General features: G+C 43.9%; 1 protein-coding gene across 2 annotated transcripts in view; it reads left to right on the forward strand.

The window, feature by feature from the left end:
* Nucleotides 1–19007, forward strand: part of LOC146020173 (uncharacterized) — a 59182-nt gene that overhangs the window by 37118 nt on the left and 3057 nt on the right. For both annotated transcript variants that reach the window (XM_083153087.1, XM_083153088.1), the window contains 7 exons: nucleotides 3634–3748; nucleotides 8487–8631; nucleotides 10462–10634; nucleotides 11812–11960; nucleotides 12949–13123; nucleotides 15864–15963; nucleotides 18454–18526. In XM_083153087.1, the coding sequence (XP_083009213.1) occupies nucleotides 3664–3748; nucleotides 8487–8631; nucleotides 10462–10634; nucleotides 11812–11960; nucleotides 12949–13123; nucleotides 15864–15963; nucleotides 18454–18526 (900 nt within the window). In that variant the 5' untranslated portion in view covers nucleotides 3634–3663. The remainder of the gene's footprint in view (nucleotides 1–3633; nucleotides 3749–8486; nucleotides 8632–10461; nucleotides 10635–11811; nucleotides 11961–12948; nucleotides 13124–15863; nucleotides 15964–18453; nucleotides 18527–19007) is intronic.

The raw sequence follows: 19007 nt of genomic DNA on the forward strand, positions 1-19007 counted from the left end.
ATGTGTAGCAGACATGTTTTCCTGAACTGCAGAAAGGATTTTGCTTTGACCTCTATGTGTCATCTCTCAAGGTCTATCTGTGCATCATCTCAAGGTACAGCAATAAACTAGCTAAAGCATTACCATTGTATCTTCCTCACTGGATCTTTACATGCAACTGGTATTGTTAAGGGAATGAACATAGTGAGTTCACTATCTTCCACTGTTTGCATAAGGGTTGCCACTCACAACTGTCATAAACTTCCTTCACGTGCATCTGTGGCAGAATAGGAGATTTCACATGGACATTTTTGGGTTAAGTATTTTCATGCACTACATATATAAGATTCAGAGAGAATTAGGACCATCAAGAACTGTAAAGGTCCATACACACTGGGCAATTTTGCCCAGCGTGTATAGACAGCGATGATCATTGTCATCACTTAGAGGCTTTCCCCCTGCCCAGCGCTGTCAGCAGGGGGTGGATAGCTTTCCATAGCGCAGCACTATAGAAGGCCGTCCACAAAGCCGCTCATCTGCAGGTAATACCAGCAGATGAGTGGCGGCCAGCAACAATGATGTGGGAATGCGCAGCAGTGCTCACAGCTCATCGCTACCCTGTACACACTGGGTGGCTTTCACAGCCGCCCAGTTGAGGGGGCATGATACTCAGGAGGATGTCCGTACATTCCAAGTTTCCAGGGCCAGGAAATCTGTACCAGAAGACGCAGGCCCTAGCCTTGGCAACAGTGCAACACACCCTTGTTTGCTAAAGCGTTTTCATCACTGTCCCCACTTTGCCCCCAAAACAGAATAGGGGTTATATATGATACATAACAAATGTATAAATGTATATATGATACAGGATAAATGTATGTACAGTATGATACAGGATAAATGTATGTATGATACAGGATAAATGTATGTATGATACAGGATAAATGTATGTATGATACAGGATAAATGTTGAATTGAAAATAATTAACCAGAGTACACAATGTTGAATAATAGTTTACGTGTAAAAATTCCGTTGAGTTTTTCCCATGTAGTATCATTTATAGAGCAGGTTCATGCAGGCCAATGTAATAATGGCTGTTATTAATCAGAATGCACAGTGTTAAATATCCGCTTATATAGCAGAATAGTTTATTAGGAGTCCTGATTACGTATATACTTATGATATGGCTCATTCAGATCAGGACTACAGGAAGTATTTGTATAGCGATGGTATACTATTAACCTACTGTTAAATGACAGCTTTTATAGCTGAAGTCTCCTTATTTCATTATTTTTATGCAAATATCTATTGCCGACATCTAGTCGCATTTTGACTATATCCTCCATGTTCCAAGATGTGGTTGCCGAACGATATCATTCAGTGTGTATGCACGATATTGTTTGTCCAGGAGCATAGGCAATGCAAGAGCAAAATTGTTAACAATATTGTTTATTAAAGGTATTGTATAGTGTGTACGCACATAGGGGGTAATTCAGACCTGATCGCATGGTGCTCGGTTATCGATTGCGCATGCATATGGCCCATAGTACGCAAGAGCGAGACTGTCCCGTGATAAAAGCTTGCTTCTTTTTTTAATCACTGGACTTTAACAGGGTGATTGACAGGAAGTATGCGTCTGGGGATGGTAACCGGCCATTTCATAGGGGTGCCAAGAAAAACACTAGGTGTGCCGAAAAAAATGCTGGGGGTGACTAGGAAAACGCGGGCGTGCCTAAAGGAGCCAATACATGGTGCGTTTTCACCGTGCGATGTGCGCTCCTGCGGAGTACAAAACGTATGTCTTGCACATACTTTACTGTACCTCGGATTGCATTGTACGCAAATCGCATGCATTGCGATGCAATGCGATCCAGACCATAATGGGTGCGATCATCACACCGTGTATGGGCACCTTAAGTGTTTTAGAGGAGGGTGCGTGATGTCAGCAACAGGCCGGATATGCCTGGTTTCATTACAGTTGCCAAGTAAAGCTCTCAGCCAATCACTGGCTGCCCATTTATTTGTATGGGTTTTTCCTTTTTTTTAAGTGTGCCCACTGCTCGGCTACCCATGCCTGCCTCTCTTTTCCCATCACCAGCTTGCAGTGTTCCCCAGCCTCCGCCTCTATTGGTACCCCGGCCGCTCTGTCAGCGGCCAGGGTACCAATCTTATCTTATGTGCAGCCACGGGACTGCGCATTGGGTTGGAGGGGATGTCAAATACATAAATAAATTTATCAGCCCGATCCATCGTAATCGAATATAACCAAATCTCACTAGTGTATGGGGGCCTTAAAAATCATTGGATGTTAATGCCTTATGAATGTTTTCGAAGATTTTCACACAGTTATGAATAGGTCTGCGGCGGGATTTCACTTTAGCAGGGCGGAGTCTATCTGTATGCTGGCCGCTGTAAGTTCGCAGTTGTGTGATCAGGCCCTATAGTGATCGTAGTGATCCGTGCAGCGCTTCCCCCAAACTCAACTGCCACAGGCATGCTTAGGGGTTGTGAATGTTCTCCTTTGTAAAAACAGGAAGGTTTGCCAATGCCAAGTTAGATAGATGAATCTTTATTACCGTTATCTTTCTAGAAGACAAGCCTTTGACTGTGGCATCGCTGGTGTTGATGTCTAATATTGTTCAGCAGAACTGACAGGCACCAAGTGTTAAGCATCTTGTTATTCCTTTATTGAGTCCTATACACACGGGTGATTTTAGAGCATATTCTAAGCGTTCTCGCCAGAGAACACTGACTCTGACAGATCGCTTAGTACACAGCGCTGACAATGGCCCTTATTCTGATTCGAGCGGTACGGCCCGCGTGCGGCCGTACCGCCGATGTTTTCCGTCTGCACATGCGCAGAGGTCAATCTGCGCATGTGCAGGCGAATTCGCCGCACATAACGTTACTACGCCGCAAAGGGGGCGTATAGGGGAGTGAGGGGCTTCATGCCCTCATTTCCCTATGTATACGCCCCGCGTTTCATGGGCGTTCCCATGCAAACGCGGGGCGTACGCATGCTAATGAGGGCATGACGCAGCTCATGGGGGCGGAAAGCTGACGTCGCCGGATGTCAGCTTTCAGCCCCCATACAAGCTACCACACGGACGATTGTCCGTGTGGTCTCAGCTTGCGGGAGCTGCCGGGGCGTGCGGACCTGCCTTCGATGGTCGACGACCATCGAATGCAGGGGGCAGCTCCCACCATGGTGGAGGCGTACGCCTCCACCATTTTTATGCGGATCGCCAGCCGTCCGTGTATGGACGGACGTGGAGATCCGTAGGGTGGGCGGGGATTGGTTTGTGCGGCCGGAGCCCCGTGTGCGGCTCTGGCCGCACCAACCAGAATAAGGGCCAATGTGCTGAGCAATCTTGCTGAGCTAGCAGCCCCCAGAATGCTCAGCAAATCTCCCCATGTGTCTTAAACAAACACAAAAAACAAACAAAAACAAACCTTTATTAAATGTGTAGATGACTTGTTGAGGGGTGTGTGAGAGTGAAAAAATGTTTCAACATTTTTAAATGATTTTAAAACAGCAAATTGGTGTGAAAAATCATTATCCCCAGCACGCACAGGCCTAATGGAGATTTTATTATTTGATCCTCATTTTATTGGAATATGAATTTTCTTAATTTCAAACATATTCTAATCCACAGGTCTTAATAAAGTACACTGAAAGGAAGAGTATGACAACATTACAGATGAAATCTATCAGAATGATACAGATTTGCATTATATTAATTACATTATGGCTGACATCGGAAAGTGTTGGTAAGTGTCGGGCTGCTTGTGTGTTCATCTGTTTACACTTTTTTTTTCATACCAAATACTTTAAAAAGGTAAAGCCTGAGATGTTATGTGTTTCTTATTGTTACGTAGGGGCTTAAATACACAAATGCTTTGTACCGGTGTAAGCGGAAAGAGTGCAACTGAACCACAGTGCCTGTAGGAGTCACTGAAATCTTACGCAGTAATCTCAGATATTCAGCCAAATGAAACCAAGCCCCCAAGTATCCATAATCCCACCACCACCACCTCCCTTGTAGTTTTGGAGAACCATCATGTTCCACCAGATTCCTACAAAATTCCTGGGCTGTACTGTTGTTTTCACATCCAAAATGGCATGGGAGGAGAATTCAGGAACCTGCCAAATAATACAGTGTATTTTAGACCCCCCACTGGACTGTCCGTATGGGTGTTCGAGGGGGGGGGGGATGTCACACATTTCAGAATGAATAAAATGGAAGCTTTATGAATTGGTATAATTTTAGCTCTACATGACAGCCATTCCCCTCTCCTCAGTAAAGTAACAAGTACAATAGTGTTCCTTCTAGCACTCTGCACCTTTCAAAACCCATGCAGTGGTGCAACTAGCACAGTCTGAGCTGGATATCAGTGCTGAGATACAGACTAAAATGTGCTAGAAGCATCAACACAGAGAGCGACACTCCAGGCAGTAAAGAGGAAATGCACACATTTTGAAAGGGGCAGGGTGCTAGAATGAAATTAAGTTAATGAACACTAAGTCATGTCTATGAACTATTTGGCCTCATTCCTTTACCTGCAGGAAAGCAGGATTTTCTGGTTACTAATACCCCTTTCACACCCGAAAATGAAGGGACCCACCCGGGAATATGGCCCAGAAATCATGCCGGGCTATTCCCGGTTGGCCCCTTTCACACCAGAAAAATCCCTGCATTTTCTGGTATGTGAAGGGGGCGGGGAGGAGGCCAGCAGGAGGTGAGGAGGAGGCGGGCAGTCAGCGGGATAGCGGTGGAATCGGGCAGGAGGTGTAGAGGTGTAGAATACTCACCCCGGTTGCTGGTCCTCCATGCAGGCCAGGGATCCACTCGGGCGGTGGGCACAAATGGCAGGACAGCCGACGGATGAGGATGACGCAGCTCTCCGGTGCCCTCACTGCCGCCGGAGAGCTGCGTCATCTTCATCTGCCACCTGTCCTGTCATTTGCGCCCGCCGACTGTGTGGATCCCCAGCCGGACAGCACACCAAGGACCGGCAACCCAGGTAAGTATCCCTTACCCCATTCACACCAGCCAGGTCCCTGCGTTAAACCCGGCAACAACCCTGCTCCATAGCAGGGTTGAAATCCCCGCATTTTTTGCCGGGATTTTGGCCCGGGAACCTTTCACACCTGCGCTTGTCACGGGTTGTTCCCAGGCCCAACCTGGGAAATTATGCTGGTGTGAATGGGGTATAAATGGACACTCTTGACACATATGTAAAATGAGTTCAAGAGGATCTCATCGGAACACAAAATTATATTGCCTGATGCAATTATGCTTGTTACTTCAATTTATATTTTCTACACCTGATACCTGAAATAGCAATTCTGCCTGATATCTCCTAATGACAATGCTTAATAGTTTCAGCCATTATCAGCTGTGTAGCGAGATAGATAGCATCATAACAGTGTGTTTCTGAATTTTAAGCAGGCTATCTGCAGGGGAGTTGCAGGTGCTACAAGTCAGATTATTATTTATTAAGCCAAGTTATATACTTATGGGATGGAGATTAGCATAAAAACTGCAGTGTGCAATGAGCAACTTTTATTAATTATTTGCATGAACAACTATATTCTTATATTAAAGAAAAAGCCAAAACTGTACAAACAGATTACAGTAGTGCTGCTTGAAATGCCACTTGGCAAGTTGTTGCCTTATTTAGCAATTAACCACGGTGGAATCTTTAGAATCATGTTAACCTTATGTAGGGTACACACCAGACCGACCATGGCCGTGCCGTGATTGTTAAACTATTGCCTTGAAATCTTACGATGGTTGCACGATGGATCTGCACATCTGTACATTATCTGCACACGATCGGTACCCAATCCAGTGTGGATGACGAATCTTTAGTGCATCAGGTAAAATCTCCGATGCAACCAAATGACTGGTGGGGATGCGCATCGGATCGGAATCGCATTGAAAACATGCACAATTCTGCTCTTTTTACATACAATCGGTCGTAAGACATGTTGAAATTGGGAATTGAGCCAAAATCGTTCTGGTGTGTACCCAGCATAATTGTGCAGCTGCATGTTCTCTTATAGTACAAAACAAACTGAAAAACATAACACTTCCCAATGATAATTCCAAAGGCAAGCATATAAAGCAAAACAAACAGAAATAGCAATAGAATGGGGGGAATTCCAGGGGTTATTCAGACCTGATCGCTGCTGTGTGGATTTGCAGGCTTGCAGGACTTGCGATCACATAATCGCTGCCAGCCAGAGTGAAACCCGCCTTGATCAAGTCTTGTGAAAATATCACTGAATGCCGGCCAACTGCCAATCCATAGGCACCTCACTCTGGGCCAGATCCTCTAAGCTTCTAAAGTGCTAAAATAGAGAGCGATAAACAGCCAGCCAATCAGCTCCTACTGTACCTGACATTTTTCAAACACAGTCTGTGACGTGGCAGGTAGGAGCTGATTGGCTGTCTGTTTATCACTCTCCATTTTATCACTTTTGAAACTTAGAGAACCTGTCCCCCTGTGATTTTCCCAGTCTGTACAACCGACCCTTCCAAAACTCTGTGACAGAGATCGAGGCCGCAGCTTACATAACACTCTCTCCCTGAAACGCTTTCTGCACCCCTGTATTTTTTCTGTCACTCCCAGAAAATGTCCGGTTACCATTCCCAAATGCCGGAGACATCTTTCTCTGCCAATTGTCAGCACTAAAAGCTAATTACAAATGGAAATTTGAGTTTTCCGATTCCTGGCTAACAGTGGTGATATCACTCTATAATTAGAACCCTAACTTGTAATGTGTTCCCAAAATACTTCTTTTGGTCAGCTGTGTAGAGGGACGATTGCTGTTAATGGGAACTGGGCTGCATACTATTTTGTTCCCGTTGAAGGTGGAGTGACCGGTTATCACAGATTTTACCACACACCCTCATTCACTGTTGGCGCTCTGCTAAGGATGACGTCTCTACAAGTGGATGGAAAACAGAGAGGCGGAGCAATGCAAATGATGTGCATATAGATGCATTGGTATACTGTTAGAACATTATGTGCATTCAGAATGGAGCTGCATGCGACTTACATCCAGACAAAGCATGGAGGTTTAAAATATCTATATAGTGGGTTTTTATGGAAATCTATGCAATGTAAGGAAAATCTGCAATGTTTGTAGGTAGCCAAGTGCTGCATACATTATAATAAGCTGTTACCCCATACCCATTACAGCTAGAGTACCCCTTTATATATGATTGCAGGCTCAGTTTTTATTTCACAGATAACATAACTTTGCATGTCAGTGAAGTCGTTCACTGAATATCTTTAAGTACCATTGGCAGATTTTACCTATTGCAAAGTCAGCTCCAGAACAAGGCAAATGCCTAGGGGCATGCAGCTCATATAACTGAGTCAGCAGCAGTGGGATCACCAGTGTGGTAAACAGAGACAATGGGGGCAGCGGAGGGCAGTAACCAAAATGACCACTTTCACTGGAGGAGGGCTGCTGTGCATGCTCAGCTGCTGCTGCAGCAGCTCCTCCTCCTATGGGCCATTGCTGAGCCCATTAGAATGTGCTTGCACTGATTGATTCCCTAAAGACATCCCAGGCTTTAATATCTGTCTAGGTCAAGTGAGTTCTGTGCAGTGGGTGAGATTGGGTTGTATTGATTTGTGTCATACAGTATGTGTAAGCGGCATTAATATGTGTCAATATGTGTCCAAGGACATTACTAATTTTCAGCATAATGTGTAAGAGGAATTACTGTGTGGTATTATATAACTAATGTGTGGTATAATGTGTAAGGTGCATTATTGTTTGGCATTATGTGTATAAGGTGCACTACTGTGTGGTGTAATGTGTATAAATGGCACTACTGTGTGGTGCAATTTGAATAAAGAGTAATACAGTGTGGTGTAATGTGAACAAAGAGCAATACAGTTGGATATAATGTAAATTAGGAGCAATATGGTGTGGTGTAATGTGAATAAGGAGCAATATGGTGGTTTTTATAATATGAAAAAGGAGCAATGAGTCAGGGTGGAACTAGCGACAGTGCTAGGGAGCACCAAACAAAATCTTGCCTAGGGCACAAAATTAGCCATCTCTGCAGCCCCCAGTAAAATGTGCCACCTCTGTGAGCCAGTTGCAGTATGTGACTGCACTGGCTTCACTTTAACTGGCAGTGACTTCCTTTTGGGAGTGCTACCTGCCAGTTACCCGCAAGACAGATAGTCCAATTGATAGGTGTTTTTTCACTCTGGGACTGCCAGACGGGGCTGCGATTAGCAGAAAGTGTGCATACTGTTCACATTCCTTGCCTTTCATTTAGTCTACCCGGCTTCTATGGGCTGAATCCTGTGTTGCACATGCATCAGTTCAGGCGCCTACCAAATCCATTGCACAGTTGCCAGGACCAGGCCAGCCTGGGCTCTCCTTTCCTCCAAGCATCATGGACAGTGGCAGCCCCCCTCTTTCAAAGGGATAGAAGCCACCGATGATTATGATGTATTTTATATTTTCTTTCAGCCCAGGAGATCCGAAATATTACAAATCTGGACTGCTACAACGATTATGATAAGACCATGTTTTGTTTTTGGAACATTAACTCAAATGCAAACTGCAGTAAGGATTTCCAGTTGAAGTATACGGATTTGCTGGGGAAGGACAACAAGTAAGCTTTAGTCATTGTGTTAGAATGTTTCTTCTTTTGTTACCTTTGTTTTCAAAATTCATTTATTTTGTTTTAAAAATTCTGTATTTTCAAACACAAGAGTATGGTGTACAGGAAGAAAGGGGTGAGGCATGGTAGGGTGTGAGAAGAGGGGACACATTTGTCACAGGAACATCACATTAGTAAAGGATGATCAGAACCCAATGGGCCTTATTCAGATGTGGACGGAACGCCATCCTGCGCTGCATATGACTGGTTCATCAGGACACGTGACACCTCCTGCTACGTTACCATATGAGTGCCATCACTGCTTCTTCTATGTAAGCAACAGCCATAGCGACTCCGCCTACATCGGAATCAGGCCCAGGGATTAACTCTTTCAGACCAAATTTTTTTTGCAATTGAAACATACTGGTTTAAATGTTTAAATTAATTGTCATTTTTTTTAAATAAAAAAATAGGCTACATTGAATGTTGAACGATGTTGTTATTTGAAAATGGCTCACCATTAGCTCTGCTACTAGCTCTCAGGCTGTTGAGCCTGACCAGACATTGGACTTGAAAGGGTTAAAGTGTGTGGGGGGAATATGGTGGAACTGAGGCCCTGATTCTGGTTGACTCGGAAGCTTGCAGTTTACCGAGTCCTTTTAACGCCGCCCAGCAATTACACCCCCCAAACAGTCGTATCCCCTCGTAACCATGCAAGGGATGTGTTACGAAGTCACATCCCCCCCCCCTCCGCATGTGCCCACAGCCAGAAAAATCATTCGATGTCGCCGATCATCTAATGATTTCTCCAGGGCTCGCAAATATAAGTCAGTGGAGGCTGAATTGTATTTGCGGGCTTCCAGCCGAAGACAGGCCAGTCCCCGGCACACATTGGCATGCCCGTATTCCCATGGGAATGTCCAGAGTTTTCATGGGGATGCCCATGAAATGCTGGGCGTTCCTATTGGTGACACCACCCTCCACCACATGCGCATCGCTCCGTTCTAATGGCCCAGCAACATTGTAAATCTATGTGGCCGTTCGCTCAGTGGACCTGTACATGCGCACAAAAGACTGTGCGCATGCGCAGTCTATCAACCATCGGAACAGGGACAATTCGGCCCCATTCAAACAAATCAGAATGACCCCCTGAGTTTCACCACCTGTAAAGGTGAGGAGGAATTAGTTCAACCTCCACCTTGGCCCTGCACAATAATTCTGACAGAAATGCATTATAGTTGGCATGGGGGGTGTATTAGGTGTCTGAGCGGTGGCGGGGCCTGAGCCGACGCAGGGAGATGAGAGCATCTCTCAGCCCCAGCTTTTCCATTGCAGTGAATGGATCCTGGGTCGTGCTGCACAGCGAACCAGGTTGATCTCATGTTCAATCCCGAGCGCTTGCCGGATTTATGGCCGGGTCTCACGACCTGGGTCAAACCTTTTACACCACCCGCAGACCCGGGATTTTCCGCGCTCCTGTGCAAAAACGCGGGTTTCCAGTGCTGGTGTAAAAGGGGTATTAGTTTATGTATCAGATTGGGTTTGGATATTGGAACATAACCTGGCTATGCAGGCTAGGGAGGGGAGGGGTGCCAGGCTGCTATGAAAATATGTCCATGGATACTAATGAACGTTGGTTCCGGGGAGAGTGAGATTTGCAACTCTTTGAAAAGAAGGTTGAATACGGGTATGAAGTTGGAAGGGTCATGTGGCCACTGGGGAAGGCTGTTTGTTGTACGTTCATGCCCTATACAGAAGCCACATACATTTCTAACATCAGAACTATGACTACCATCTGCTTAAAACAGGTTTAATGAAATTTTTTTTTTTGGGGTATTTCAGATCTTTGAATTGCCATGACCTTGGCAACGACCATTCTGAAGGCATTATACTTCCCGATAGATGTAGATGCAATATAAAAGTCAGTGCATTTGTCATTACTGATAAATATAAAATAGAAGTAGAATCGATGGGGACACCAGTGGCCAACACAACTATGAAGGTTCCCTATAAAGGTAAGAAAGGTTTATTGCTGTCTGTAGCTGGAATCCTGTGTGTGAATTGCACGTCATATTCCTTAAACCTATTGAAGTCTTGACTTGTTTTATACATTTTATTATCTTATGTCTACTAAACCAGTGGTGCTGATAAGGGGGGGGTGGGGGGTTAGTACATATAAATCTACATGTTATGCTGTATGTAATATATGCGCTGGCTGGTTATCCCTGGGATCGGTAGTACTGTGGGGGGTATTTATATTTATTCGCATCCCCCATGCGTTCGCATTTCTGTGCGTGGTGCGTGCACCCACGGCAAACAGTTTGTTCACCGGGTGCACGCATCCAGGACAGGGGGCGGAGAGGGGCGCCGGGCAGCCCCTTTAGCATATGGGAATGCCCAGCATTACATGGGTGTTCCCCATCACTGAATGTCAGCTGCCCGCCCATTTCCGTCCCAGCATGCACTGATACGTAAGTGACTGGAAAGTCACTTTTAGATGCGTGCACCTTTCATATCTTTCAATGGTCGATGACCATCAAACTATGACCATGGTCATAAGGTCAACACTAGGAAAAGTTTAGCATTGTAAAAGGGCGACATGAGTTTGTAATTTTTTTTTATATCTATATCGACATAGATCGACATGAACACTGTATTAGCTTGCATCGTCCCCTCACCATGCTTCGGGCACTCTTATGTTCTACCTCTATGCCCACTGGCATGGTAAAGTACGAACAAGTCGGTTAAAAAAAAATCATTTTTGCCTGTACCAACCTTTTCGCAATGTCAACCTTTTTCATGTGTCGACCTAATTTCGACGCATGTCGACTTTTTCCCCCACTTCTCTGGACCACTTTAAGGAGTATCACGCAATGAAAAGAGTAGTGAAGACAGCCAGCGGAGAACATGCCCATAGCAACCAAACATTTTCATCTGATTAGCAAGTTAGCTTTGATCCATTGATACTGTACTTATAGTACAGTAATACTACTATAATATATATTTTATGCCAGTGCTTTATAGTAGTGTCAGGGCTGACCAGATGTGTTTGTAACTGAAGAAACTGAACATATGTGGTTTGCACTGGAGTATCCGGTACAGTTATCAGTGCTTCCAATTCCTCGCCCACTTGTCTGGCTGTTTACTGTGTAAATTCATTTTTAACCTTTACCCTCTCTATTCTGTTCATAGTTAAACCGAAGGCCCCATCAAATGTACGTGTTGAACTCTCTGAGAATGAAAGTGGCATAGTGCATTGGGATACCAATTATGGGAACTCATTCATTTCTAAAATGTTTTCCTTTCAAGTTCAGTTCATCTGCAAGCAAGACAGTACAATGGTAACATTATGTTTTTAATAATAATAATAATAATAATAATAATAATAATTTTATATATATAGTGCACTTTGATTTTATATACTTGTGATATTATGGTATGCAGATATAGTCGCATTTAATGATATGTGGCATGCCTATATTCTAGAGATGTGTAGGTTCTAATTTACTCTGATTTACTCTGATTTCAAAGCAGGGTCTTATTGGCTATCCCAAATCACATGACAGTTGATAGCCAATAAGATTCTGATTTGAAATCAGAGTAAATCAGAACCTGCACTTCTCTACTATATTCTGGGTGTTATTGCGGCTGTATCTACATACCATATTATGTTAGAGTGTTTGTCTGCAAAACACTGTAGAATAACATTTTGTATGCAGATTCGGTCACAATTACACACACAATATACGCACACTGCATATCATTTTAATAAGCAGACGCTGCTTGTGCACCCATTGTGAATAAGACGGATTTTGGGGGGAAAACTTTAAAAAAATTGCAATTACAGTACATGACCTATTTTGAGAGAGCAAAGTATATTTTTGAATTTTAAGATTAGAAATAATAAAAAATGTTTGTTGCAGATGTGCTGTAAGTGTGTATTTGTAAATGATTTTAAACATTCCTGAATACAACTCTCCCCACCCCCAAAAAACAAAACAAAAAAACAACAGTGTTAATTATGTCTTTGTAGAGCTGTTTTGTGTTTGACTTTGTAACTCATCTGGTGAAAGCGACGTGTGGGGCCGCGTATCGCTATTCCTATGGCCCCTACCCATGGAGCGATGTAAGGGCAGTTTCCAAGCAATCTAGTTAGATCACTTGGAAAATGCCCTCAAAGTGCCCTGTCTGTAGGCATCATTACTGGCATCTCCATCTGGCAAAATCCAGGATAATATGCATTTATCTTTTCAGCTTTGCGTTTGCTACTAAATCTAATGAACCTTATGTAGTTAGGATTTGCTGTGACCTGCTGATGTATTTTCCTAGACATTAAGTGATACAATTTCACAAGTGGAATCCCGGTATACATTTTTTAAGAAGCAGCTGAAGAGAGGATATGACTATATGGTGAGAGTCAGGACGAAGCCGGCTGCAAATCAAGATCTCCAAGGAATTTGGAGCGAATGGAGCGAGCCGAATCCAAACACTGAGTGGAGAAATGGTAAATAATTATAGGTTCCCCATTTTAGCAGGATGCTTAGAAGGGAACAGGCAGGGCCACCATCAAGGGGGTGCTGTGGGTACAACTCTCCCGGGCCCAGCCACTCTGACAGAGAGGGAAAGGCCCAGGCCACTCATTCCACCCACCCCATGCCCCCGACTTCCTCAGCTGAATTTTACCCCGCGTACCTGCAGAGGCTACGATTGGCTTACAAGTCAGCACCATATTTTAAATGGCCACCAGCGTCCAGAGGAGAGGAGAAGACTGAGCTCTGTGGGATTCCACTGGAACATGGCAGTGGAAGGGGGGGGGGCAGTGTACTTAAAATCAGTCCTGGACGCCACAATTTTGGTGGCCCTGGGAACAAGTAATTAGTTAAAAAAGGTGAATGGTTGCAGAAGACCCCCATAAAACTCATATACGCAATTATTAAAGTGCAGAATAAGACTGTACCCAATAACTTCATGTCATGCTAACTAAATTACTATTTTGATTTGTACTTTCCATGTTGCTAAGCATTAGGCAGCCTGGGAAACACTGCTGTTAGCATATGATCATTCTGCAATATGCACATGGTAATTGTGGAAATGCGATGCGATATAGTGGGGTACAATGAGCATAGAAAAAATTACATAAAAAAATTGCATCGCATGCCGCTATAATGGCCCATGGGATACGATGCGATGCGATTTCACTACGGTGCCGTACATAGGAAATCTGGGCGCCGTGCTAGGAAACAAGTACCCAAATGAGTAAGTTTACAGATATGTAGTTACATTAATATAAAAAACATCACAACCTTGTGTTCTTATATCATTACATCTATCATATAAGAAAATTTCTCTGGTAACAAATTTACCTTATTTTTTTATTGTGGAAATATGAAATGTAAAATAAATGATAAAATACAATAATGATATAAAATATATAGTAGAACAAGAAAGAAATGGGAAGAAAATCAAGTTTGGGAAAAGGAAAGAGTGGGGGAACCACTATATGAATGTCCAAAGAAGATTATGCTGTGTCCTAATACATATACGTTTTGGCTCGGAGTAGAAGCTAAGTTAAATTAGCATTGTGCTTATATTTATCAGTTTTGCAAAACTCTAACCAAGGAAACCATATCATGGAGTAAGTATGGAATTTGTCCGAGGAGGACAGTATAATTTCATCCACTGTTATGTACCATTCACTTCTAGTTTGACAGAGAAGAGGAATGCAAGTTCAGTAGGCAAAATTTTGGACTACCTGGAATCTCTGGGCCCCACTTCCCACTGTTCCAAAAGGGCTGTGATATCGGGCATGTCCACCAAATATGTCATGGAGAGCCAACACACCTGAAGGATTATCTAATTGACCCATTTTCAAAATACCTGCTTCGTACCATGACTTAAAAGCTAATTTAGAATCTCTCTGGATAAATTCTGGGTTATCAAATAATGGAGTCAGAGGGGAGTACCTTGAGGAGATGTATTTCTTAATCCTGTTACCTTTCGATATCCCAAGAGTAGGGCCTATAGTTGGGGGTGAAATAATAGGGACATTAGGTAGCCAGGGCAAAATTCATAGAGGGATATTAGTAAAACAGTCCATTGTTTTATTGGATAAGGATTTTCCCATTCATAAATTCTACTAAGCATGATGGCTTTATAATAAATTTCAAAGTGAGGAAGTGGGAAGTCTCTGACATTTTTCCTCCTATACAAATACTTGTGTCTAAACCTTCCACTCCACGCAAAATTTCTCACCATCCGGTAAAGCTTCACAAACCAAACTTTAGCGATTAAAACAGATAGTGCCTCTAGAAAATAGAGGATATAAGGTAATACATTCATTTTTTTTTAGTACATTATTTTTCCCTAACCATGATAAGCCCTTGGATGACCATGAGGGTAAAATTTAATGAGCAGACTGAAGAAAGTTTATTTGGAAGGAAAACCCCAAGATATTTAATATGTGTGGCGTGCCATCGGTCTGTTGCAAATGAATGTGGGTATCCGGGGAAGTGGGGAGATTAAGAGCCATTGACTTGTAATTAATTTTGAAATAAGATAGGTCTCCAAAGGTTTGGAACTCCATTGTTCAATTTGGTAGGGACATTTTTGGGTTCGTAATAACTGCTAAAGGATCACCAGCAAACAGCGCTAGCTTGTATTCCGTGTCTGCAACCCGCAGTCCTGAAATGAACCAAGTTGGCTTGGATGGCTTTCTCTAGAGCTGGGGTAGCCAACCCTAGTCCTCGAGAGCTACCAACAGTGCATGTTTTGCAGGTCTCCTCACAGAATCACAAGTGAGCTAATTAGCTCCATCTGTGTATCTTTTAAAATGTGTCAGTGATTAATGAGTGCAGCTGTGCAGCAGCTAGGTTGTCTGGAAAATGTGCACTGTTGGTAGCTCTCGAGGGCTAGGGTTGGCTACCACTGCTCTAGAGCATCCAGGCATAAAACAAAAATGAAGGGAGCAGTGGGCATCCTTGATGATAGTAAATGGTCCACGTTTAAGAGGGAAATAGGTCTATAGCTCGGGCAATGGGAATGACCTTTATCTTCCTTAGGGATAATGGTAATGTGTGCCTCCAAAAATCCCACACTTTAGTTTATATACATATATATATATATATATATATATATATATATACTTTAGTTTATATACCCTTAGGTGGCACTTTATTGATTTTTTCTTTTTTATTGGGTACATTTTTACAGATAGATTAATGAAACTATTGTTCACTTGTCTACAGATTACAGCATTCCTATAGGAGAACTGAAGAGCTATATTATTCCAATTTTCTGCATTATAACATTGATGATCATTCTTGCAAGTTATTGCTGTGTTTTCAGGTAAGCATTTTAGAACACATTTAAAATACCTTTTTGTGGGGGTCAGTGTGGGGTGGCATGGGGTGTGGTAAGAAGCCCATAGGCTTCTATGGGGTATCGCCAGCTTCACATCGGTAACCCGGTGAGCGGGTTTTCCTGCATACCAAAAATGCGGTAAAAATCCCGATAAAGGGGTTTTACCGCATTTTTGTGATAGACCATCAGCTATAGATGATTCTATAGCCCCATACACACTAGGCAATATCGGTCAGAAAGTGGTGTCTAAGTGATATCGTTTATTATATCCTCTATGGTGTACTCAATTTCGCTAACGATGCTCCTGAGAGGACTATTAAAATGTAGACAAGTATGGAGTTTAGTTGTGTTAGGATCATCTACACGCTTAAAATTAGATCTTTAGGGGTTTTATGATTTTTTACATTTAAAAAGTATTTTGTGTACTTTGTTGCGTTTTTGTCAAATTGTTACATGTAAACAATGTTTTTGTATAATCTTTATTGTCTAAAAAAAAAGTGCTTTTGACCAATATTTTCAAGATCATAGGGTTAAATTTACTAAGTTGAGAGTTCTGTTGTAGATGGGATGTTGCCCAAAGGAACCATTCTACTTATTTATTTAGCACCGTCTAGAAGATAATAGATAAAATCTGATTGGTTGCCCATAGCAACATCCTGTCTTCATTAGAACTACCATCTTAGTAAATTTACCCCATAGAGTGAAGTACAAAATAATCATGGATACTAGCATTTAACATTTAAATAATATAGATTTTCTACATATAGGAGGGGGTCTGAATTGAGGCTGCACACAGATTCCATCCTCCCTTTATCCAACCCCTGGAGGTATGGGGTGCAGAATTACATTTGGGAGGTTGTGACACCTGTTTAATTGATGAATCTCTGACAGTGAAAGGGTTTTGGGATACGAGAGAAGGGTATTTTTCACTCTTTTCCAGTTTCACCAAAGCTACGCAAAGACTTGGGGGTCTATGCACCAAGCCTGGGAGATAGATAAAATACCAACCAGCTCTAAACTGCCATTTTCAAGAACAGCCAGTAACATGATAGTTAGAAGCTGGCTGACTGGTACTTTATCTCTCTCAGCTTTGTTTATCTCCGGGGCTTAGTACATAGACCCCTTTGTCTGAGGTGCTCCATTGTGTGTTCTGGTGCTCATCTCTTATATAATAGCCCAGAACTGTCAGTCTGTGAGTGTGTGTATAATGCTGGGCGGAGTCATACACACACTCACAGACTCATCACACACACACTATAGCTGCTGCATGGCCCCAAATAAGTGACCCATAGTGTGCACACATCCCCACTCACATTATGGGTCACCCACCCCACCACGCAACTGCTATTTACCGGGGAACACGTACCAAGCTCCAGTCACATCACCGCTGGAGTCGTGCCCTTAAGCCGATTAGGGGCATGCCTCCATCTAGCGCACACATCCCCAGATCCTGCCGCCGATAAACAGTGGAGGAGCCGATCTCCCTCTAGCCCGGTGAAATCCTCCCTCCTCCATTCACACACGCAGGCAGCCATCTCCGCCCACCTTGCCCGGCTCCCCCTCCCAAGCTTGCCGGGTATGCAGCTGGGGCTGGGCTCAGTAAGGCGCTGAAATGCTAAGAGGGTCATCGGCAGCATAGAGCACTGGCCCCAAGCCAGTGGGTTGGCGCCAGCGCCGGCTGTGGGAACATCCTCCTGCACGCCAACAGCAGCCTCCCACTCACTGAGGTGAATGGGATGGGGGCGGTTCTGTGGCTGGCTGTGTTACAATGCCCCCTGCGCTATAGCCACAATGGTGTCGGGCTGTGGGGTTCTAGCAGGGGGGTGGAGATAGAATACTGCCAGAGGTGATTGAACAGCCTGCCCCAGGAAAGCATCACATGTTGAAAAGGGCTGAGGGTCTAGGAGTTTGTGCCTAAACCATGCTGTGTTGCTGGGAATAGAGGGAGAAGGGGCTGCGCTGCTAAATCAAACCCTACACCTCCCCCCTTTCCCCCTCTGCAGCCTAAACCTTAATCCTTCCCTCCCACAGTCTAATTCCTGTGTAAACCCTGACCCTCCCTCAGCATAAACCCTGACCCTCCCTCCCTCCCTCCCTCAGAGTCAACCCTGACCCTCCCTCCCTCAGAGTCAACCCTGACCCTCCCTCCCTCAGAGTCAACCCTGACCCTCCCTCCCTCAGCGTAAACCCTGACCCTCCCTCCCGCAGCGTGAACCCTGACCCTCCCTCCCACAGTGTAAACCCTGACCCTCCTTCCCCCAGCGTGAACCCTGACCCTCCCTCCCGCAGTGTAAACCCTGACTATATGGCGTATACATGTTAAGGGGGTGGAGCCCCTTATGACAGTGTGAAGAGCACCTGTAGGGCACGATGAATCACCTAGTACATATAAATTAAACTACGTTTTGTGTATATTCTTCTGGGGCTTGCTCTATTGTCATTGGACATAAGCTTTTTCAATTTATTTATATGCAGGTTAAAGAAGACATGGTGGAATAAAATTCCTGATCCTGCGAAGAGCAGCTTAGCTCAGATCATACTAAAACAGGTGAGTTCCGTTTGATCAAGGGAACAGTCTACCTAAAGCCCCGCACACACAGGGCGACTGCTGCCTCCGTGCTGAGTGACGGGCTTAAGCACGATCACTCCGAACATCTAGCGATGATCTAGCAGGAATTCCCTGCAGGCAATAGTGACATGCGGGACTGCGCATCGCCAGCGCTGCAGAGCATACACACAGAGCGATCAGTACTCATTTCTAAGGAAATTGGGCTGAAATTGCCACATGTGTATGCCCCTTTAGATGGTATAATAAGAGATTGCATTAGATGATTTCAATACCAGTCTGTGGGGATTGCAAGCTGTACACAGTAGAAATTTGTAAATACTAGGCCATTTGCATTTATCTACTTGGCTGGATCACTTTCAGTATAATTGGGAACTGTAAGCGTGTGTTACGAGCCGCCTCTGGTGGGTCTGTGTTACTGCAACCTGAAATCTGTTTGTGCAGACTAACCTGTCATAATCAG

The sequence above is a fragment of the Crinia signifera genome, chromosome 7 (genome assembly GCF_055691185.1).
Source record: "Crinia signifera chromosome 7, ASM5569118v1, whole genome shotgun sequence".
Taxonomy (NCBI): Eukaryota; Metazoa; Chordata; class Amphibia; order Anura; family Myobatrachidae; genus Crinia; species Crinia signifera.